This window comes from Diachasmimorpha longicaudata, chromosome 13 (genome assembly GCF_034640455.1).
Source record: "Diachasmimorpha longicaudata isolate KC_UGA_2023 chromosome 13, iyDiaLong2, whole genome shotgun sequence".
NCBI lineage: Eukaryota > Metazoa > Arthropoda > Insecta > Hymenoptera > Braconidae > Diachasmimorpha > Diachasmimorpha longicaudata.
The window spans coordinates 3337297-3361321 of NC_087237.1; the positions used below are offsets into that span (position 1 = coordinate 3337297).

The window sequence follows — 24025 nt, forward strand, 5'->3', positions numbered from 1 at the left end:
CATACCATTTGGGGCAGAGTTATGAAAATTTCGTCTCCTAAATGAGACACCAACTAAAATCATCCAGCAATGTTCACGACGTCCCATAATACGGAGACATAAATAATGATAAAAATATGTTTAAAACCGAATTGCAATCATCGTCTTGAACCCCCGTGAACTCCTCCCCCGAGTAGATACAGCAAACCGACTCCAACCAGATCTGAACCGGATTCACTCTCGATAATCGTTCGACTCTCTAAGTTGTAAACAAAGCAGTATCGAAGGCCATTTGTAATTAATGCAAAGGGTGGATTAAAGGGATGAGCCCCTCTCCCGTTGGCTCATTGTCGTCCTGTTTCTAAATCCATTTGCGTCTCGGAGAATTGCCCGGGGCAGTTTCCGTGATTCCACTGGGATTTAAAATTTGGTTTTGAGGTCAAACTTTCGATTTCAATGAGGAAAAACATGGGGAGTTTATCTAACGCTCGTGTTATCGCTCGGTTATGCCACGTTCGGCTTAAAACGTGACTCCTTGGAGTCTTCTGTACGTGTCAAACGTGATTATGTGATAGAACTCACGTTTCATCATCCAGCGAGGCTATTGATGGATGATGTAAGGGCTTTGATTTTGTGGTCATTTTTTTTCTACCGCTTATTTAATGGAGTTCGGGGGGGTTCGGAGAAATAATTTGATATGCGAGACGGTTTGATTGAGTGATTCTGTTACGAGTTTTAAGAGGCACTGGATGAAAAAAAAATCCCACACTGATAGACTGAAGGGTTTGGGAAAAATCGTGACTTCTTGTTGTGAAAATTTCAGAGATCAATCATTTTTATTGGTGCAATTTTGGAAATTTTCTTTACGAAACAATCGGTGAATTTCGATCGGGAATATTGATGTGACCCTTCCAGTCACGTCTAAATCGTCACATAACTTGTACGTCTCTTCGTGGAAACTCAATACCTTCGGATGGAATTACGACATCTCTAAAGAAAACCATCGTGAAATTGCGCTGATTCCAATGTGCGATTACGCAGTTTTCTGATGACGATGGAGAATTTTTATTTTACATTTCTTACTCACTAGACTTGGGAAACGTTTCGCGACACGTGGACTCTTCTTGGGGAAGGAGATCTCATAATATATTTTATTTAATTGCTCTGGTGATAAATTGTTATTGATAATGGATGGAGATTACGAGTGGTGAATGGGAAGTGGTCAATATATCTTCAATATTTAAGGGGATAAATAATGTGGTTCATTTAGATTTGACAGAAAATATTTATAATCAGAAACCGATAATCTGTGAGTTCTCCTAGATGTTAATTTTATTTATTTATTCACGTTTAATTTTTTTTTCTATTTTTTTCAGACGAAACAATTTTTGGAAATTCTTGTTTGTATGTAGAGAGCACTTTGATTCATCGTGCATCGTGATTAGTCACCCTGAACGCCAAATGACGCACCGTCTAAGGCGATGAATTTTAATCGTTTCCATAGAGGCTCATAATTTTTTTTTCTCACATTCCCGCGTGTATTAATATGCATACACGTATAAATAGTATTGCTATGTCGACAGAGTGAGAGTGACCGCGTTGTGTTCAACGTGATCTCGAGAGAAGGGCACGCCTCGGTTCTCCAAGTCACGCGCTCAACCACGCTTTACCCTTCTCAGCACGTGCGCGCAATGTGCGCTCAACCGGTGCGCGGGAAAAAATTTTTATATTTTCGTGATACTTAGTCATAGAGATATTGGAAAACTCCATTCACTTCAGTTTATAAAAGATTCAAAATCTCGAGGAGAATGAATTACATTTTTTTTTTCAGCTCAGCAGTTGGTTTTGCATGTAAACTGTCTTTAATTATATAATCGTCGTTTAATTATACAAAACAGGTTGATACACTAGGAACACGAATTACAGCTATGAAGAATTGGTAGCTCCTGGATATAGAAGAGCTCTTGGTAGATGAGACGATCGGAGTGTCTTTATCAATCAAATCCTCTCGGGTGAACGACCACCGCCGTCTTCTTCTCGCTGAGTCCTCGGTCGCTCTGGAGTGCAGGGGCCCGTTTACTCTCCCAATAAAAAACGTGACAATTGCCCCAATAATCCAAGGGAATAAATAAAATAGGGGCGTGAAAAGAATGCACTGGGTCTCTCAGCAATTCCAGCGCATAATCACGAGTGAATGTTCGAATTCGTCCAAGGCCACCTCATCCTAGTTAGGAGTTGCAAAGTGGAATATTTCATTACAGCCATAACGAGGATCACGTCCTCGGTTGTTACGGAACGAGCTAGCAAAACACTCTACCTCTCATCTGTTGTAAGAGTCACGTTTGTCTACGCATTGTCGATACCAGTGACGGGATTGAAAAATAGGAGGGACCAGAAAGAAATTAACTCCGACGTGAAATAGACGACATAATAAACACCTGAAACAAAAGCAGATAATTTATTGCTTCCTCTATCCGTTGCATTCGTCAAGTTCAAATAAACGGATAATTACGTAAATTTGAAATGGCGTTTTCCTTTGTTTGGAGGAGAAATGCAAATTTTCAATTTACATTTGTTGGTATTCGTGGTGAGACGTCTCAGCGGAAGTTGCGGAATTTTTTAAAGGATTTTTTTTTTCAGAACTTTTTGTGGGAAGAATAAGAGTCTGAATACTGCGAGTGAGTCTATCAGAACATTTTAGTATTTTAACATTATTGATTTAACTGATTTTCATTGTTGCTCTAATATTCATTGAACCCCCCGACAATTTTCGTAAATTGCAACAATGCATCGAAATAAAGCAGCCACGTGTGGCCGATAAATCAAAAAATGAAAATAGAATGGAGTATCATTGCTAGAGACCGAGTTTATTTTCTCCCGGGTCGATCAGAAAATACACAATGTTATTTAAAGCCCCTCGGTCTTCAATCCCATGCACGTGTAACTCCGTCGATATTCAACGCATCCTCCACTCATTCTCATCCCATAAAAAATTCGCGGAGGGGCAAATAACGCTGAAGAAGCAACTCATAGCTTCGCCTGACTCAGATCGAGCTTTTCCTCTTCGCGATTATTTTTTCAATTTTTTTTATTCCTCTCGTCCCTGGCATATATCATTCGACATGATATCCTCGTACGGTTATGTATATGTCGTTTTGACGTGTATCTGACGTACGTGGCTGGAGAACCAAAGCCGGTGGGAATTAATTTGTGAGTAGATGTGATAAGAAAATTGATAAGAACTGAACAATATCTGCGGGACTTATTTTTATGTTAGAGGAACTGGTCTTGGGCCTCTATCACATGAAATAATTGCGCATTATTTTTATTATCGATCGAACGAATTGTTTTTTCGATTCTTTCGCGTTGAAGAAAAAATTTAATGACCTGGTTACATTTAAATGTGTCGTCTGGGCTCGCCAAAAAATAACGAAAAAACAGTGGAATGTAAATTTTGCATTTATTATTAAAATTAAAGCAAAAAGTTATTGCATTTTCCATTCACATCAGTATTTTGCATTTCACGACTGGTTCCGTTTGGTTTAACACAGCTAATTAATCCCACACCTCCTCATGATACTCTAGACAGTGCTAATTTCACATAATGATACAAAAATTTCATTATCACTCGCAATTATTAGGGCAAATTAATTGAAATTCGATGTCTGCCGTTACGTATCGTCACACAGCGAGTGAAAAACAATCCCGCGGTTACGAATATTATCAGGAGAAAATGCCAGTGTGTCGATTGGAAGTTATATATAATTCGCAGTATGCGTTTAGCGTATGCATGTGTGTGAACTGCACTCGGGAATTGAGCGAGAGGAGAAATTGAGGAACAGACGGAGAGGAGGTATGAGAGCGCGTGACAGGACACGTGACCTGCAAAAGCACACGGTGATCGCGTGACCGGGACTGTGACGTCACGCGCACGTGTCACACAGTGTGGTTGTCGAGGTGAGGTGCTACGATACCGCCCACCCCGTGCAGCTCCAGTTCAGGTGCGGCTCAATTTCAGGTGATTTTCGGTCTGTTGAGGCTTTTAAAGATGTTTTTTATTAGTTTGCGGACCAATTTCGATAAATTTTACACGGAGAAAATGCAATTCCATTTAATTTTGTGGTCTCAATTAATTATGATCCAAAAATATCTCAACCTTCGACGTAACTCCAGTCTGTGAAAGTTTTGCGGATTCATTTTATTTCTTCTCATTGGTGTACATATTCCCGGACTTTCCCATTAATTTTTGTTCCAACTTTTTGGGTTCCGGAATGTGAAATCGATCTATTTCTCCATGCGTTCCAATTTTACACGTCAGAATACGAATCTCTGATTTATTTACTTCCGGAGGGATAATAATTTGCGTTTCATCTCTTGGTTTGAAAAGAAAAATAAGAAAGGGGAGAAATTAAGGCATCTTTAATCTTTTAGGAAGTCTCGGATATGCGGTGATTACGCGAAAATTATAGTCAAACTCCATTAAAATACAAAATTGTGAATTTAAAAACGTCATGGTGTGTCTTTTTTCTCACATTTTAAAATAATTAATAATTCTATAAAAAATTAAATTTAGTCTTCATATTCTTTGGAGCGAAGTTAATTTCAATAGCTCGAAAAGTACATGTGATTAAACGAATATAATAATAATCGCGTGTACAATTTGACTCCAAAAATAAAATGTATAATCATAATCATGAATAATAATCAACTTATCTCGGGAAATGCTCATTTCCACCGATTAAGTAACAGCGAAAATTCCAGGTAATTGTTTTCTTTTTATCTTTCACATTTGTTTGGAACATTCAAGACAGGTTATTTTGGGAAATTGAATAATACTCGTGTGTGGAAGCGATAAGAAATTTTTCTAGAAATTCCCCCGCCAACAATTGACAATTGTTGATTAGACGTGGACAGATTTTACGATAAATCGATGACACATCGAGACTGCGGCTTGACTGATATCGAGTTTTATCAGGATACTTCCGCGTGGGGACCACACACGAGCCTTCTATGACTTCGACATTAATTTTTTTTTTACTTCGCGCATTCTCTCCTTCGGAGAAGAATTTTATTGACTCGGCCGTTGAACGGATTATCGGTGAGACTCTTATCACATTGTATGAACAGCTCGTGATGCACATTCTCTCATGAGTATATCATTATTATAATGAATCCAAATGAAACGATCGTGATAAAAAAATGGTGATGACGATAAAATTATGTAACAGTGCAAATGGAAAATTAAAACATTATCACATTGAAACAATGTTTTGGAGACTGCAATAATAGAGAATGCGTTTTGTTAACATTTTTTTGGTGAACCGAAATGATCTTCGGATGATGATCTGCAGATCTTCGGGGTGTCCTGGAGATTTTGGGGAAAAATTGTCTTCCGGGGATCTCCAAACAGATCATCTGAAGATTTTCCGAAATCGTCTTCTGGGTATTTTTCAGTTATCCCAGGAATTATTGGTCTTCTGCCGATCTTCTCGACAGCTCTCTTCCTAGCACCGTGGAAGCTCTGGAAGCTTCTTCCAATGACTTCTGGAAGATATCTCAGAGGCTTTTGTTTTTTCTCCGCGGGCAATTATCTCTTAAATTTCGTTATCACTGGTTCCAGCGATTACAGCTCCGCGCCTGACAGCCGCGACTATCCGCCTCCCTCCCACCACGTATCCACCGCGTGCCAGAGCAGGCGGCCCATCGGGAGGATCGAACCAGGGCCGCGTTCTCTATATGCGCACCGCAACCTGCCGGACAACGACACAGAGTACCATCGACACTGAAAATCAGCTCAACCCCAACTCACAAGAAGACTCCGCAAATACATCTGCCTCTATTAATAACCATCAACCCCTCCCCCAGTGCAAGTGGTTACGCCGTTCTGCCCCGCTGCTTAACCCCCCCAGTGATAAGAGTTCGACAATCTGTTGAATCCGTCGAGAGGTGAAATTGGAAATTGATATTTTTTCCTTCAAATTTGAGTTTAAAATTTTAATTTTGATTTTTTTTTGCCACGCGAGGGAGTCAACGGCCTCATTAAAGCCTCTCGTCACGTGGAGGGACGAACAGTGCGCGTGTTAATACAGAAGTTCACGATAAAGTGGCGGAAATAATTTTTTAAAGTCCATTAAAATCCTCCAATTTTTCGTCAATTAGTTAATTGAGGGGAATTGCGATAAAAAACGAATGTAAAAGGAAGTAAAAAACAGTGATTTGTTTTTTCGTTTGGCTCAGTGTTTCGTCGAGCAATTATCGCGGCAAATAACATTGAAAAAATAATTGAAAAGTTCCAATTAACATTCAGTTGATACATTGAAAGGAATTGCAATAAAAAATAGTGCTGTAACAATCAGTGATATCAAATATTTGTCAAGTTTTGTTCAGTGTCTAGTCGAATAATTTTCACTGAAAACTCTCGCATTGATAAATCGCCAGCGCAGACTAGCTGAAACCATCGGCAAATTATTTCTGGATAAATCTGCGAAAGGAGTATGAAAAAAATAAACTCGCGAGTCTGGGGTTTATTTTCATCGTGAGGAGACGGTGTTGCAGGCTCACTCTCTCGTGGCCTTCCATAGTAACACGAGTGTGTGACACGCAAACGCACTGGACTCTCATTGCGTGACTGGTAAATTCTTGCGTGTCATTTTTTACGAGTTCAAAGTGTTTGAAGAGGAATAGTACCGAGTTTTAGATTCGCGAGACAAGCAGTCATTAAAAAGCAGTTAAACTTGAGCAACAATTACATTAGAAACCAATTTTTTCCAAATCGTTAGAAAATCGTTAAACCTGAATAAGTGTTAAAACAATTTTTTTTGTTTAATTGAAGTTGACGTGAATTGAAATTTTTTTAATTCATCAGTTGTAGTTCGCCAGTGTCTGGACTATTTGCGAAGATCGACTGATAATAGCGTTGTTTGATGATTATCGGCTCCCACTGCTCAGGTGCTTCGGTTTGGATTTTTTAGAAATTTAAAAAATTAAAAATAATTTCAGTCGATTGCTATTGAATGCTCCAAGATGATGGAGACACAGAACTACTGGGACGAAAGCTCCGCGCACTCGATGCAGGTCAAGTACGAGAGGTGAGTTGCAATTTTTACTATAATTTTTTTTTTCATTTTCTCTTCTGGATAATTTTTTGTGAATTTCGGGTTCAAAGGATCCGCTCGAGGACACGATATGCTGTGCCGCGAGGCGCAGACATGCTCGATACGGTCGGTGGGGGGGAATTCCTCGAGGTCACCGGACTCGAGAGTCTTCGCTTTCGGATGAAATCGTCCTTCGATGGACTGACGCGAAACGTATTATTTATTTAGTCGGTTATTTAGTCGTTCGCGGCAATCCGGTATTTTATCAGAATTATTCTCCTGGTGGTGTAAAAAAGACGGGAAAATGGAAAGATACTTTCTATATGAAATTTTTAAATGTGCAGAAAGTCTTCTGATTTTTTTCGCCTCAACTAACTCTAGATCTAAATCCCTAATGATCGAGTTCAACAGAAAAAAAATCCGATATTTCTTCGTAGAATTACTCATCCTTGACATATTTATAAAAAAATGCTTCTGCGAAATAAAAAAAATCGTAAAAGGTTCATTTACAAACGAGAGTTTTACGATTTTCCTTAATTTGCTCATGATGAAGAATACGTTCATCATGATCTAATTATGTGTAATTAACAGAAGTAAAGAAAATTAGTTCTACAAATATTGCAAAATAATATTTTTGAAATCTGAGAGCGTGAGAAGGAAATAAAATTTTCACCAAGGATTATTGGCTGAAATGTTTGATATCTCAAGGATTATGTACGAATAAGTGAGTATTCATTAGAGACTGCTGAATTATCACTGGCTGGACAGGCAGATCGACGAGGCGATAATGAATTTACAGGCAATTAGAAAATCTGTTAGCAGTGTCGTCCAAATAGTCTCTAGACTCTAAACCATCAAAAGGAGTTTAAATGGGTGATTAAAAAAAGTTTATTGTATTCTGGAAACTGACGGCGAAAGAATTCATGGCCACAAGTGGTCCGATAAGATATTGTATTGGCCGAAGGACGAAAAAAAAACATACGGGAAAGTAGATAAAATCCGTACGTGATCAGACTCGCCCGCGGGGCGTAAAAATACGTGATTTTGGAGTAAAATGATGTCGTGGGGCCCTGAAAATGATTTTCTTTCATTGACATGCGAAAGAATGACAATAGTTATTTATTACGTTATGTTATTTTTTATTAAAATATTTTCAAAGAGAATTTCTGGTATAAATAACAAAATTTGACGAGTGGAATTTGGATGGAGCGATTCCGCGAACTCCTCAGGTAAAAAAAATACATAAATCATCCATAATTGTTACACGTGATTAGTTAATTCCACGCTATTCAAGTTTCACTCATTTACCTTCAATAATTTATGAGCTGGGAAAATGCTAATCGATGCTCCATTTATCTGGCATTTATCGCTCAATCAAGCGATCGCTGGAGTTCATGTTACACGTGATATTTGTCTCAAGTGTCTCATCAGTTGTCGATGGCCATCACATGACAGTCACACCACTAGTGTCAAGTGGTTACCTAGGAAAAATTGAGTGTCGATGATAATGCACTACTTATTTTTAAGTTCATCGACTGATACATGATGCGGAAAATAAAATGATCGCGGAGGACTGTCCATTTGGGGTCCACTGGGAGACCGAAAAAAAAAGATATTCCGTCAATTTCTTGGTGTGTAAATTGCAATTTTACGTACCCAACATATGCGTGAAATTCTGCACGACTGTAGTATGAAATAAAACTGGATAAAGTGGAAATTAACGAAAAAATTCTCCTCTCATCGAAAAATAAATTGCTCTCGTTTCTTTACCCTCAATTCTCTGGTGAGATGCAATAGCATCGCACATATATTTAGGCTCGAGGTCGCTGTACCTGCGAAAAACTCCGTTAAATCGTTTCTCGCCAACAGATAAAAAAATGTATACAAGGAAACTTTGTATTCTTCTCTTCAGCTCGCCACACGGTCACGGACCATTGACACCAGATTCGATTCAGTTGAATTTATTCCCGTTGGTACGTAAATACAAATGTATACCACATATCCGTCTATACACCGCTATATTTACCGCGCGTATTTCAGTCTCTTCAGCACGTTTTTACATGGAAATCGATATCCTCGAACCTTGCGATTATGGAGTCCCTGAGTGAATTTTCCCCGAAGACTTTGGCTGGTATTTTTCTTTATTTTTGAATCAATCAATCATCATCGTTTATTGAACAAGAACGAGGAAGGAGATTAGAGAATTGGAGGTCTCACTGCAGTAGATTACCTCAAGCCGGTCTGAGTGGCCCCGCAGGTGATTTATTCCGATCGATGAACGTCCATTTATGGACTACGAATTCAATCTCTATTTTATGAAATGAGTGATTCGACAGAATTTAAAAATAACGATCAGTGAATTCAGTCTTCGTGATAGCCCCCTCAGCGGTCCCCTCTTCAAATTCTTCCGAAGACTTCCGGAGGATTATCGGTATAAAAAAAATTCTAGACGAGTATTCCCAGAAAAATCACCGGAAAATGATTTTTACGGCGGATTACGGCAGTGGTTCCGTAATTTTCTACTGAATATTGCTCCGTGTACTCCATTCACATAATTCTCTAACCAGAAAATATAAAGAACCTCATGAATAATAATATTCCGTTCCGCTATTAACGATTCCTGTTTAAGAAGTTGAGTGATACACCAACTTTATTACAACATTCGTTAAATGATCTCATAAAAATATTTCGGTGAGAAATACGTGACCTTGCGAGCAAAACCCGTCTCCCGGGTTGATTGGAATTCCGCATTCCTCGATAGCCCGGAGCGATTCCACTCTCACATTTCTCATTTTTCTTGGTGCATGCGACAACGCCCTCAGTACATACAACTCTTTGGTTGTTTCCATGTCGCTTCGATCTGCGAGAGCATCGTCGCGATTCTCCCAGTGACGCAAGTGGAAAAAGACCTCGTGCGTCATGGAGAGCCATGAATTTTGCAGTGGAGTTGTAAGATGTCACAAGTCGGGTACAATATTTTTCGAATTATCCACGAAATGTCATGAGGCTCTCGTGCAAACAGACAAAATAATCAGGAACAGGCAAACGGTGAAAATCATTCGACAGAAGTCATTTAATTATTAATAATTGAATCCATCATTCAATTTTTTAATTATTAATGATATTGTCGAGAAGGGGCGTGTCCCGGGGCGGAATCGTAATGAATCTTTCGTTAGTTCAATTTTTTGGAAAAGGAGAGGGAAATTATATTTTTTTATATTCAAATTTGAACGGCTGTTCTGGCCTGACTATTGGACCAGATTAAACGCCGAAACTTTCCATCGTTATCTCACAGTCAGTGGAAATAAACCCAGTGCGATACCCTCCCCCTCACCCCCTTCAATTTTACGACACATATCGTGGTATCTACATATCGCAGGTCTAGTCTTCAGTCTGTTTGAATTTTTAACGCATTTTTCTTTCGCTAGTGAATCGTAGATTTGCTCGGCGCAGTTCGGATGAATCCGATCTAGGGACACACCTCCACGTGACGTCAGACAGGTGGTGAGTGTACCGATGGGCGAATTGATGAGGACAATGACCCTCGGACTTTCGTCGAGTTTATTTTTGGATAATTACGGAGGGTTTAATTGAGCTGGTGGGAAATTAGGCGGTTTTTACGAGTTAAAGGACGAGATGTTGTTAAGGGTTTTTCGCGGTTATCGGATGGTCATTTTTATGGCTCACTCAGGGACTCCGACCGTGTCAGGTAATTAATTGGTCGTGATAATTTTGTCGTCAGAGAAGTGGAAAAGAGATCGGTTCTGTGATAATTTTTCGAGGTCTATTTTTGATGATGTGGGCAAAATATATTGAAAATGGAAATATATTCATATAGAATATTTTAGTGTATAGTTAATAAACCGATAACATAGATCGCTGACAAAAAAAATTATGTATATTTTTTTTAAGAGGTTTTATCTACTTTTTATCGTTCTATAAAGCTGTGATATTCTTTGAGCATTCGTCTACGTGTTGTCTTATCCTCTACACCTATCTCAATGACACTTAACTAGACTGAAAAATGACGAATAAAAAATAATCATCGACAGAAATTTCCTCGTGACTAATCCTCCGCTCAACGAACACCAAAAAAATGTCGACAATTAATAACAATGTTTTCCCTACCCAAACGACCTAGAATCCGGTGCCTCGGGGTGCGACGGCTCGCCTATTTGCGCAATTTTTTAAACAAAGTAAACAAAAAACAAGAGAAAAAATGTGGCGAACATGCCAGAGGCGGCTGTTGGCCTTGAAGCGGCTCCTCCAACTCAATGACTCTCATTTTCGTCGAGGAAATTTTCCCTCCTCGCGGTGATACGATGTCTCGAGGTGATCCAACATTTTTTGTTTACAGTTTTAATAAATGGATGAGACTATATTGAGAAAAAAAATTCCATATGTAGTTGGGAGAGGGTAATTAGTTAATCATGACCGCTGTCTTAGTGATTTTCATTATTGACTGACGTGAGGATAATCAATAAATCAATTAGGAAACGTCATAGACGTATTCAGAATTGTTTTAATACCTAGATTACATGGAAAAATGCAACAAATGAAATATGTATTGGGTGAATTCTTTATGAATCGTCAATCAATTATACGCACGAGCATTCGTTCGATTAATCACGCGACATGAATGGATCACCCGACAAATTTAGATCGGGTACATTTCCAATGATTAAATTTTCAACGTCATCCACTCATCATCGACTCTGCCTTCCACTTAATCGATGAAAAATATACGACAACGAGGGAAACGGGGGTTCACGAGTCTCCACACCTGTGTACGGGACGTTTATCTTTCGACAAAAGTTTCCACCAAACGCGAGCAATCGCATTATCGCCGAGCCGGAAGGACTGTCTGAAATGATTTTTAATTAAATCGGGGATTTTTTCCCGAACTGAGACCTGAGCTTCTGAAGACCTGGTCGACTCAGCGGAACCATCAACAGAAGGATTTTTGGAAATTTCTTCTCGAAATTTCCCGAAGATTCCAAGGACATTTTTTTCTCAACATGTGTCGGTATCACGAAGTACTTAAATTCAGATACTTGTTCTCCACGAAAAATCACATGAGCCCGAAGTACAAGACAAACCCAACGTTCGCTCGAGTCACGTTGCCAGCCACGCGCTCACTCGTAATGTAGGTTAACATTTTTTTCCCTCTTCCATTTCATTTCCCCTCACATACCCTCATCGTAACAGCTGATATCCCCCTCGCCCCCCCCCTTCAAAAAACTCTCGATCAATCTCCCCTGGAATTAATTACCAATAAAAATCAAAAACACGAAGAAAGAATTATCAAATGTTTTTTTTTGTTAATTAATTTTTTCATATCGATCTTCAGACGGACTCACTATTGATTTTATGTGTTAATGATTTCCTCACAATTTTTTTTTGTGGAAAAAAAAAACATAATGGAGGCCGATCTGGACGCTCGGAGTGACGGACAAGGTCGCATCAATCATTCAATATGAAAATTAGTTGAAGGATGAGAGGAGTCGGGTAAAATTGATAACTTTCCTTGTACTACTGATTCGTCCTTGTTTCTACTGCGACGTATGTCCGGTAAAAATAAACATTGGGATTCTCACACGCGACCGACCGAGAGCCGGGGGTTCTGCGATGGACTCGTGATCACACGTGATGCCAAAAGTAGTTTGACCTTATATATTTATAAAAAAGAGATTATGAGATATGAAATTGTGCCTCACAACGTCGAGATTAAAAATTCATCGACCCCTCAGTGACCCCAGGATGGGGTACGGCGTCTGATCTAAACCGCTCTCACCACTGGAACCGTCGGCACTTCCATACGATCGCTGCTGCGACGGTAAAATTCTATCGATAGCGTACGCGAGATTGCTCTCATTCAGAAATACCCAACGACACCGAAATACCGCACACATCGTAAATAAATACGATAGAAATAGGGCAATATGGGCGTTGAAAGGAGTGTCACATTGGCATCCGTAGATTGCCCACAGGGAGAGAAGAATCACCGAGCCGCGACCGAAAGGAGATTAACCGCGTCCTTCAACGACCTTACTGGTCCCCAGGAACGCCTTCGTCGTGAAATACCTTCACTTTCGCGTCCCCCAGTCCATGATTAACCGCATATCAATAATGTCCCCTCTCCACCCTCCGTCCGCCCATCGATTGATCTTTTTTTTTCAGTTTCCTCTCGGTGTGGTCATTTTTCATTAAAAGAACAATTTATTTCTCATGAATGGGCAGATTGCGCGGGTCATGGTACAAGAGCGTTGGGCGTGTTCCGACAATTCTGTATTAACGTGGATAACTTTTCCACGCACGTGTTTCGTGCTCCCCTTCGCATGAGAATATTACAAGGCGACAGCTTCAATGCTCAGACACACATTCACGTGGAGGTGAACGTGGTGACATCCGAGTTTTGCAAAAATTGTCTTCTCCCCTCGGGGGGGCGAGGGAAATTGTTATTTTTGTGATGGAAAATTCATGAAGTTTGAAGTTTGTTGTTGTGGACTTCAGGTGAATTCGGTTGGGAAGGGGAATTGATTGATTTGGGGGAAGCAACTCAGTTCGTCTAAGCAAATCAGTTCCTCTAAACAAATTAGTTCTTCTAAGCAAATCAGTTCTAAGCAAATCAATTCCAATTTAGTTCATAAATCGTATTGACCCGTCGGCCATTGTCACGATTATCGTCGCAGGTGTGCTGCTACGAGGCCTCACAATTGATCTTGAGGTGGGTGGTCCCCTGACATTTGGTTCCATAAGGGACAATCAGCCAAGGAATGAAGGAAAGAGCCACAAGGGGAATCCGTGAAAAGGGAAACTTGGAGCGAAAATTAACTGGGTTTCTTGCGATATTGAGGAACTTTTCTTTAATTGAATTCTCGCTTTATTCCGACTCTTTCCCGGGCTCTCGAAAGGACGGGGATGGTGGTGCGGGGGTGGGAGCACCTTGGGGGGAGCCTTCGGGTAGTTAAATGTCAGGCACGTGGGGGATGTACATGGGGGATGTACATCTGTTCGGAATAATTGCATGAATCCAATTATTATCGCCAACTCTTCGAGGGGTAATACTTCTCCGGGGGAGGTTTAAAGTGCATCATGGGTAGTTTTTATCGGTGGAGAAATATGTATGGAGGGGGAATAGAATACGAACATGTTTGGATGTGTATCTCCAGCAAAGCGACCCACGCATCTCTGCTCTATCGATTTTCATCGATAACGTGGAGAAGGTGGTGGTGGGTAAAGGACGTCGCTGCCCACTCGTTGATGCTTCTGTCCTCATTCGCAAAAATCGTTGGAATTTATTGATAATGAAGCGGCAAATAATCCTAATGAAAATTTCCTAAAATAGGAAATTTAATGAATTTATTTAATTCTTCATAAATTTTTCATTCCCAAAATTATCAGCCATTTTGTGATCCAATAAAATGTCAGTAAATCTAAAAATACTTTTCCCTCGAGATCTAGAGCGTCCGTACTTTTCGCCGTTGATAAGAATATTTTGTCGGCAATAAAAAAATTATGTCCGTGATTTTTATTATCAGAGTGACGGAAACCCCCTTAATCTTCAGGAAAACTACGAGGTCTACGAGGACAAAAATATACGACGCGAGGTGAAAATTTCATGACGACCGCTTTTAGGTTACCCTCGTTTCCAATAGCTCACCGGGTATTTCTTTATTATTACCCTCTTTCTTCTATTAATGTGAGAAAATCTATAATGGGACGACACTCGCACGGGTTATTGACTGGTGTATACCTCCACTGACGTAAAATGACGAACATCAATTTTTGCCCTTAAAATATCTGGTGTATTTTAAAGTCGATCGATTCGCGATAAATCGCATATCGTCATTTTAGATCTTGAATTATATTGTATGATATTATTATATATTAAATTATTCAAAGTTTCTGCTTCTTTGTGTTTCCACTTCAATGTACTGTCTCGCGGTAATTGGACTGATTTCACTCGATTTTTCCCGGTGAATATTTTTTATTGAATCCAGGAACAATTACAGTGACGTCACTGCACCCCAGGATTCTGAATCACTCTCTCCATTTGTTAAGATGTTGTCTCATGATGGAGTGATTAGATAAGCATATTTATTCGCCCAATACGAGGCATCTCATCGATTTCGCGTGATTCCGAGTGTCACGTGAAGTCACGCTCTCGTTTCTCGAATCAAATACAAGTCACATGAATAAATGTAATCGACCTTGGGATGAAATTATTCATTTTTTTTCCAGTTTGGACGGGAGATCTTGCAAAGACGAGATCTACCGAATGGGCCTCGGTAATGGATACTGCGAGGGAAATCTCAACTTTGCAACTGCCTCCGAGGACGATGAGGTTTACACGAAGAAGAAGGTGTCGAGGGTGAGTTCACTCGTAACTTAATGACTTAGTGAGTAATGAGTTTAGTAGAAGAATTTTTCCCCTTTTTGAAAGTACAATTCCATTTTGATTCTTAATTTATCGCGCCTCGAGGTGATTATTAAGAGAGCATTGAAATAAATCAATATACACGAGCGACATTCGTCGCCCCTCAAAATCGTCACAAACAAGTGTATGATAAGCTTCCGATGCGTCAACAAAAATCAAAAAAAGTTATCGTCATGCAGCGGTCATACCGTTGGCATTTCCTGTGTCATAAGTACAAGTGACACCTCAGGCTGTTGTATCACGAAGTCGGTGAATGCATGGCCCATCTGAAAACACGTGGGTTGTCATTAATAGATTATTACCAGCTCCCAATTAGACCGACGTAAGACGTCATCCCAAATTAAACCTGAATATCCACTGAATAAACGTCAATGCGATTGTATTTCTGGTTTATTTACGTTATCCCCTGCCAATGCTCATTCAACAAAATTTTGTTACGTCATGGCTGACCAAGGAGTCATGATAAGTCCATAGTCACTGGGATATATTTTTTTTGTAAAGCACAGGTATTTCTAATCCTTGAAAAACTTCGTATTTTCGGAATAGTCGAACAGTTGGTACTTTACCCAATTGGTTTTTATTATTTTCTTTTTTAATTATTTTTAACCCGGTTTTTTAAATATTATTCTGTTGCATCTGCAATATTCATCTTTCTCGCCCTCTCTCGCACGTTATTTTTTTTTATTATTAGTGTTATGAGGCTTTTCCTTTAGCCGTTATGCACTCTGTAAACGGCACGTGTAACGACACGGGTAACTCATGGACGTCCGACCAACTTTTCCATCGGACTGAATTCGCGCTAACCATTGCGCAATTTTTCATGCTTATTCCAGGGAGTTTTATTATTTTTAAGGCGAAGAGAAATTATGGTGATGGGGGAGAAATTTCAGTGACGTAGGTAGCAGTGAGAACGGACGAATGCACGAAGAGAATTCAAAAGTAAAAATTACTTGTGAACGTAGTAATCAGTGTTCGGTCTGTAATTTTACTTTTTCGAATGACAACTACTAGTTTTCTGTTGAAATTTTTGTTATATATTGAGGATTCTAGCTGAATTTATCTGCTAAAATATTATCTCGATTGTCAACTGACTTATTCGACTGAAGAAAGTCCATAATTTGTGGTAACGTGAACAGATAAATATATTTGCATGGAGACAAAAATTCAGCGGAAATTACCTAAGTGTTTGGTAATCCTATTGTCTTCTGGAAGTTCGAAGAAAATTACCGTACCGCTCAGTAAAATTTGTCGGTTCGGTAAAAGTTATCTAAGCGTTCGGAAAAATTATTCTGACAGTTGGGTAATTTTTCTGGAGCAGTTGGATAACTTTGATTAAGCAGTCGACAAATTTTACCGAGCCGTACGATAATTTTCAACGACCTAAACCCAACACGATGACTAGATGATTAGGTAATTTTTATTGAACTGCAATCTCCATTTGCAGTCCCAAAAGTTTATTCCAAAACTTATCTTCGATTTTTTAAAATGTGGACAATAAATAAAATCAATAAGTTATTTTCGTGCCAGTTCGAATCTGCTATCGAAATAGTAATCTACTCCCTTCAGCCCACGGGTTAATTAACCCAGTGAACTGAACAATTTTTGCCCGACTGTTGTCACCGTCGGCACTGTTCACCGCCCGGGGAAGCCCCGATACGCCCAAGTCGCGACCCTTCTCATAACTCAATCGATTAATCTCCGCCGCGATTCATCCACTTCTCTCGCTCCAATAGAAGGAATGAGTAAAACAACGGATGAGAAAAAAAAATGTTTACATTTTCTAAGCGACATTGGAGGGACCTCGCACGTACTGTCATTGAGCCATCGAGTACAATTAACATCTCCGCATAAATAAAACGTGCATCGCATCTCGTTGGAACACGTGCGACTGCCAGACGCCGACTTAGACGATGAGTTTAGCTATTCAAACACAGTAGAATGTGTTTTTCCATTACATGCTTGGGAATTTCCCGGAATCGGGTGGGGCTGAACCGAGTCGGGGTCCAGTTGGGGCCGGGAAAATTGCGGAATTTTAGTCAGACGATTTCTAGTGTTCACTAGTGGTTCATTAGTTAATTGCGAGAGGAAGAAATTTTTTTCACTTCAAATTCTGTCGATGTAAATATTTAATTGTGATTTTCTTGGGAATTAATGGCACCTCAACTTTGCATGAGTTTTTCCTGCAATAATTCTGGGATAATGGACAAATGGTAAAACATCCCTTAGAATTTCCGTAAAAATTTTTCTTTCCAAAAATCTTCAACTCTCTCATTGCAATATCAGTCCAATGTTTCCCCCCCCCTAAGTGTGCAAATTGCAATAAAAAAAAAATTAAAAAGGTGAATGAATCCTGACGCTGACTTTCTGGTGTGGAAATTTTCCCAAACATTTGATCACGTGATCAATTTACTTTGTCTGGCGAGGAAAATGAGCATTGTATAATCCGAAGATGACGCCGTTGTGATTATAAATCCTTGTTTGTGTCATAGAGCGCACGCTACTGGCTGGTGGTACGTCTATTAATACACGGCGCTCATAATTAGCGCATTCAAACAAGGAAAACTACGTCATTGACAGCCGAGACGATCATGTGACGTTTAATTTCTCCTCCCGTTCGTGTAGTATATTCACACCCTGAATCAAAAACTGTTGTTTGCAATGACTATCTCTCGAGGAAAGACATTTGCTCAATTGTTATCAAGTCGTTTATCATTTGAGGTGGAATTTCCCGTTGGACTGGATGAAATGAACGATTTCTAAGAAGTACCCGTATTTTTTCAGGTGACGCAAAAATTATTCATCTATTTTTATTGCAGTACAAATTTATTAACGTCCAACTAAGTTGAAAGATGGAGATGGTCACGTTATTTTCTGAAAATCCACTGCACTAAAAATATTTTCATTATTTTATGAAATTCATTATCGTCCCGGAGTTCGTTAATTTATTATCGGAGATGAAGAACCGCTAATTTCTCCTGATCGTTCATCTATTCGCGAGTTTACCCTACCATCCGTAATAAAAAATCGTTCAACCGTTGAAAAACGTGACGAAGTCACGTTTTTGGGATAAATTCAATTCATATTCATTAATGGAATCGTTTCTTATTAATCCTTATTATTTCCTGTTGCACTTATCCTAAGAATCTTCAAGCGTCAGAAGTCGTTGGAAATCGTGTCAGCGATTTGCAAAACAACCGATCCCCCTGAAAATCTATCAAGTACGTAAACTCGTGTGACCCGAGGTAATCCGGAGAAATGTAAATTGCGCACGAGACGACGAAGTCGTCGAGTCGCAACGGGGGACAAGGGCAGGGGGGAGAGTGAAGCTCGCCGAAGATGTAGTTGAGGGATCCGGTGAATCCCGGTTATCGTATGAAAAACACAAGGGGGACCAGTGCGGGTCATCCGTAGTGATAAACTGGACTATAATAACCATCCATTCGTACTTGGGCACAGAGTTCAGCTCGACTGGTTTATACCGGATTTATTCTTATCACAATCCAGCCCCATTTGACGTTAGCTTCTGTTTAACACTTTTTTTCCCCCCTTTTTCACTCGCTTATCGCCACTCGTGTTGGCATCACGCGCTACGCGTGGGCCTAATGAGAACTTAATTGAGGAAAACAACGAGATTTCGCGATTATTGGGATGAAATCTTGACAACAGTGAATTGCAAACTGGATTTTTTTTTTATTTTTTAAACGAAGCATAATTAATTACTTTAGTCGAGGATAATATAGTTTAGATGTTTATATGAGGCAAGAAGAGTTTACGCGAGACCGTGCGATTTTTTCAGGGCATTTTTTAAGTGGTTCAAACTGTTTTTAGTCGTCCAGAGAGAATTAATTTTTAAAAATATTGTATTTACCGTGCAGTGGACACGCCATGATTTCGCGCCTTGGTGCCTTCCGTCACATGACATTGAAACGTTTTTGCATCTTGTAACAGGCCCATCACTTGGCGGCCAATTCATATTGACATGAACTGAGGCGACAACATTGAGCTACGAATTTTACGCGTCTGCTCGCGTAATGGACACGACAACGCGCTTCGAAGTCCGACGTGAATTCTAAATTTTACATTCCAAAGCAGAGATCATGTTTAGGGAAATCGTTCCCACAGACTCAGTCTTGAGATTTGTAATTCCGATGTCAATTTTTTAAGAAAATTTCTGAGGCGATTGGGCGATTTTATATAATTTTTCGATCATGCTACGTCGACATAACACAAAAAATCAAATCTCAAGTCAGACCGATTACAAAGCTTCTACTTACAACAGTAAAACATTCATAAACATGTGAAACAGTTGGGGATTAAGATTTCGATTTGTAGAATCCGCGTAAGTGCCGAGAAATCCTCTTCGAGAAGATTTTATCCTTATCGTGAGTCACCTGTTGCTTGGGATGACTTCTCATCCTCAAGAGCCCATCAGTGCGACTTAATTCTGGAGTCATCACACTGTTGTCACGACTGGAGGAAAAAATTTGTCAAAATTAAATAATCGACGAGGAAAATGTCAAGTCATACGGAGGTCAATCGAGTTCCTGATTTTATCCCACTGCTCGCGAGTCCATCGCCACAAACGCCAAGTTTATCAAATTTGACCTCGACAATTTTGTTCTTTTCGACGCATCAGTTCATGCAAATATCCTCTGATTGTCGATAAATGCGAAAGACATTCCATCTACGAAGCTTATATACGTACAATTTTGGTGGGAGATAGCCACGAAGAATCGAGACATAAAAAAGTGAAATAACACCTCACGTGTTGTCCATAACAGCCCATATAACAAACACGTGATGATACATAACATAAAATGTTTTTTTTTTCTTTTGGATGGGCCGGGGAAGGGGAAGAAGGGCATATCGCATTGTTCCACAAAAGAGGCACGCATAAGTAGTAGTGGAGATGGTTGAGCACCGTCCACAGTCGTCCAATCGTACGGGACTGTGTAACATCGGGAGGCGTCCGACTCAATAGCACTCGATCTACTTCGATTCAGTCTCGCTCGTTGTCTTGCTCGAGACGTGTCAACGGAAATAATAGTCAACAGTTCCGACTGATGATAAATTCCAATTAAACATCACCAATATTGTCATAATAATAAAATTGACTTTAAGAATAATTACGCGACTCAGTAATAAAATAAGACATAGGATAATACTTGATGAATCAATTTTCGCATAAATAAAGGACAATTAATACCGCAGCTTTAATCGGTTATCAAGACTGAGAGCAAATTAACGCGATTGGTGGCCTGAATAATTAAGTGACTTTTAATTAATTGAATGACTGATTTATTGAATAATTGATTGGCGGATTGTTTACGTCAAGTGGACAGGTGGACTTTGCGACACTAATTGATGAAAAATCGGCTGTGATTTTTTAATTAATTCAATTTTGAGGGTTTGGGATTTTCCTGGGAGATTTGAAGTTGAAAGTGAGCACAATGGTAACACACAGTATGGAGAATATTTTGAATATGCAGTATTATGCGGTGGCCAATCACGACGAGGCTCCACACTCGCCTCCGCGAAAACGAAGGTGTTTGAATAAAGAGGTGATTTTTTAGAAATTAATCCTCATTAGTTGTTGGGGAGTCGCGAGAGATTTCTTGGTAGTGGATACCCTAGGAAAAACAATACTTAATCTTCTGTAAATATTTTTCATAAATCGATAACTCAGGCGTTGACCTGACTCGGCTCTGTACATATGACATTTCCAACAAAGTAAATAAATACTTTACTATCAACCGATTAATTTTTGTTCATTGTTTCATGTTCTAGCAAGACCCGATGTCCCATAGGATAATCGAAAAAAGGAGGAGAGACCGTATGAACAATTGTCTAGCCGATTTGAGTCGACTGATCCCCGCCGAGTACTTGAAAAAGGGTCGTGGACGTGTGGAGAAGACGGAGATTATTGAAATGGCTATTCGTCACATGAAATATCTCCAGGGGTCTCGCCCAGGTAACTCGCCATAAAATTAAATGAGCCTTAGACATTTTTAGAGGTTCGAAAAAATTAATTGTAAATTTTATCGTCAGTGTGAACGATTAATTTTTGAATTGCAGACACTAAACAGCCATCAGTAGCTCCAGTTCACCATCCGGAGGACAGTGTGGATAGTGTTTCACACTCTCCGAGTGCTTCACCAGCTGCTGAGCACTACAGACTGGGATTCCAGGAGTGTCTCAGTGAAACAATGCATTTTCTTGTTGAGGTCGAGGGATTCTTCGCCAGGGATTCACTTTGTGTACAGCTAATCAGTCATCTTCAGCAACATTGCGAGAAAATTTTAGCAACTAGTGAGTTGTCGCTGTAATTAAAACAATGTATAGATTATTCATTATCACGGTATCATTTTTCTCAGAAAAATACTAATGTAAAAATTAAATAATATTCAAATATAATATGGAATTGACGCGACCCATACGTCACGTGATGTTTAGAGCGGTAATTCAAATGTATGAGAAACTAGTGGTCTGTGGTGGCGCTCTGGTCATGCTCTTGTACAAAATAAAAATATGAAACACATAAAATCTAAATTAATCTGATTGTTAAGATGAAAATGACGAGAAATTAAATAGAAAAAAATTTTGTTCCAGGTGACAGACTGGGATTCCCCCATCCCGACTTGCCCCCTCAAAACGGCTCATCAGTTCCCACCTTCGGCCACACTAGTATCTCCAATATCTGTCCACCTGCCACCCACTCGGATCAAGGCTCAAGCTCAGGGGTGAGTTCGTTCGAGGACCCGGAGCGGCCCAGGGCGATAATTCCACCACCAACGGTGGTCTCCGACGACAGCAATCACAGTCACACCGACAGCACCCAGTCCCACAGTCCACCGTCCATGGCTCCCCACCAGAGGCCCACCAACTACAAATTCAAGAGCTCCATCAAGCAGAGGTTTTCGGCGGAGAGAGTCAAGTCCAGTCCACCACCGTCGGAGAAGCCCCACGGAGTTCCAGTTTTCGCCCTTCACGATGGGGGAAATTTCTATGTTCCTCTGACGGTTGAATCGTCACTTCTCAGGCCACAGCTGACCTTCATACCCGATGCTGGACCTGAGACTGTTCTCCATCCTATCACCATTTCCGTTAATTTCAATCAGACGCCGATGACGCCTTGGCCCCAGGAACAAAGTCCCCATCACGAGCAAACGTAGATGTCAGGGTGACCGAAGGGGTCGGGGGATAATGTCTAGATAATTTTTCTGGAGATTCTTTTTTATGGGGAGACAGTTGTCTGATGCTTTCTCCTGGACGGAACGTTTCTGTTGAAAGATCCAGTGAATTTAACGGGAAATTTATGGTGTTCAGTTTTTCTTGTCAACATATTCAAATGTTCGATTTGTTCTGGGCGATTCATTCTGTTGAACTATGTTTCATGGAAATAGTTAAGCTCAAATCATGTTTTCATGTTCGATTTTCATGGTTTTCATGTTCAAGAAGTGAATTTTCTGAAAAAAATAGTTGGACAGGTGAAATCACCCTGATTTACTACCAAAATTATTTCTATAGGTTTTTGGACGAATCTATGGGAATTTTTAAAACATATCTGAACATCCCTTTGGAAAAAATATTGATTGGAAAAATTTCCAAATTTCTCCGTGAAATGTTTTTCAGTGTATAAGATTGAACTGTATCTGAACTTGTCAACGTCTCTAGAAACTTGAAGATGAATTTAAGTACTAGAATATCGCATTTACAGTTGATTACAGGTGATCGTACCAAATGTTGTGCCATTTCTGAGCGGTTATTGTTTAATCCTGATTCAACCCCCATTTCCAATTATTTTCTTTCGGTTTCATAATTTTAATTGCGAGTGGGTGAGTGGCTACTGATCGGCATTTTGCACTAATGAGTATTAAATCTCTCTCACATATGACATTATGAGATTTTTTTGATACACTGTCCACCGACAATGAACCGCTGCTTGTGATTCACAAAATATCAATTTTTTATAACTAAAAAAGTTTCTGAAGGTCAATGAATACTCATTGAAATGGTTGTTCAATCCATTTACTCTCTTGAATGATTTTTAAAATATTTATGCTGTTCACTGTAGCAGAAATGATGCTATATTTTTATACCCGCTCAAATTATGTGCAAACATGAGTATCAATTATTATTTAGAGGCAATAACGTGACAAATGCCAAATGCCTCGATTAACAGATGATTCGGAGGTCTACTCGATGCCCATTAGAGATGTAATATGTTAGTGGGAGGCCCTCAGCGACTAAAGACTGACCGAGACCTGCATTACATTAAATCACGATGATAAATACGAATAAACTACCCTTAAGGTTTTGTTTCGAATCGAATATATTTGTACATAAACAAAATGTTTAGCTTTAAGGTGATCATGAATTTACGACGAATAAATTATATTTACCATAATTGACTTTTTCAATCAAACAAATCTACCTCCAATCATAGTTCAAATTTTGATGAGTAATTTTTTTGTCATTAAATATGTCGTAAACAACACGACTAACGACTAGA

The 24025-nt window shown here is 39.6% G+C and overlaps 2 protein-coding genes and 1 long non-coding RNA gene across 6 annotated transcripts; 2 read left to right on the forward strand and 1 right to left on the reverse strand.

The window, feature by feature from the left end:
* Positions 1-56: 56 nt before the first annotated feature.
* LOC135168560 (uncharacterized) lies at positions 57-5765 on the forward strand. The gene is made up of 3 exons (XM_064132872.1): positions 57-1288; positions 1356-1383; positions 5600-5765. The coding sequence occupies exons 1-3, from the start codon at positions 1171-1173 to the stop codon at positions 5763-5765; spliced, it is 312 nt and encodes a 103-aa protein (XP_063988942.1). The 5' UTR covers positions 57-1170.
* Positions 1276-5200, reverse strand: LOC135168561 (uncharacterized). The gene is made up of 3 exons (XR_010300056.1): positions 2492-5200; positions 2297-2417; positions 1276-2203 (listed from the first exon to the last, which is right to left on the reverse strand). It is a non-coding gene; the product is annotated as an uncharacterized LOC135168561 (long non-coding RNA).
* Positions 5748-23920, forward strand: LOC135168557 (hairy and enhancer of split-related protein HELT-like). Of its 4 annotated transcripts, XM_064132865.1 has the most exons (6): positions 5748-6610; positions 6979-7067; positions 15318-15447; positions 21301-21484; positions 21589-21822; positions 22123-23920. In XM_064132865.1, exons 2-6 carry the CDS (start codon positions 7003-7005, stop codon positions 22683-22685), a joined length of 1176 nt encoding a protein of 391 aa, XP_063988935.1. In that variant the 5' UTR covers positions 5748-6610; positions 6979-7002; the 3' UTR covers positions 22686-23920. The 4 variants fall into 4 exon arrangements, with proteins under 4 accessions (XP_063988935.1, XP_063988934.1, XP_063988937.1 ...); XM_064132864.1 differs by having other exon boundaries at positions 5748-7067; XM_064132867.1 differs by lacking the exons at positions 5748-6610; positions 6979-7067; positions 15318-15447 and adding an exon at positions 17563-17723.
* Positions 23921-24025: the final 105 nt, after the last annotated feature.

Coding starts and splice junctions, on each gene's coding strand:
- LOC135168560 (XM_064132872.1), top strand. CDS start 1,171: ATGGAGATTACGAGTGGTGAATGGGAAGTGGTCAATATATCTTCAATA. Junction 1,289..1,355: donor TAATCAGAAACCGATAATCT/GTGAGTTCTCCT, acceptor TATTTTTTTCAG/ACGAAACAATTTTTGGAAAT. Junction 1,384..5,599: donor ATTTTTGGAAATTCTTGTTT/GTATGTAGAGAG, acceptor CACTGGTTCCAG/CGATTACAGCTCCGCGCCTG.
- LOC135168557 (XM_064132864.1), top strand. CDS start 7,003: ATGATGGAGACACAGAACTACTGGGACGAAAGCTCCGCGCACTCGATG. Junction 15,448..21,300: donor CGAAGAAGAAGGTGTCGAGG/GTGAGTTCACTC, acceptor TTCATGTTCTAG/CAAGACCCGATGTCCCATAG. Junction 21,823..22,122: donor CGAGAAAATTTTAGCAACTA/GTGAGTTGTCGC, acceptor ATTTTGTTCCAG/GTGACAGACTGGGATTCCCC.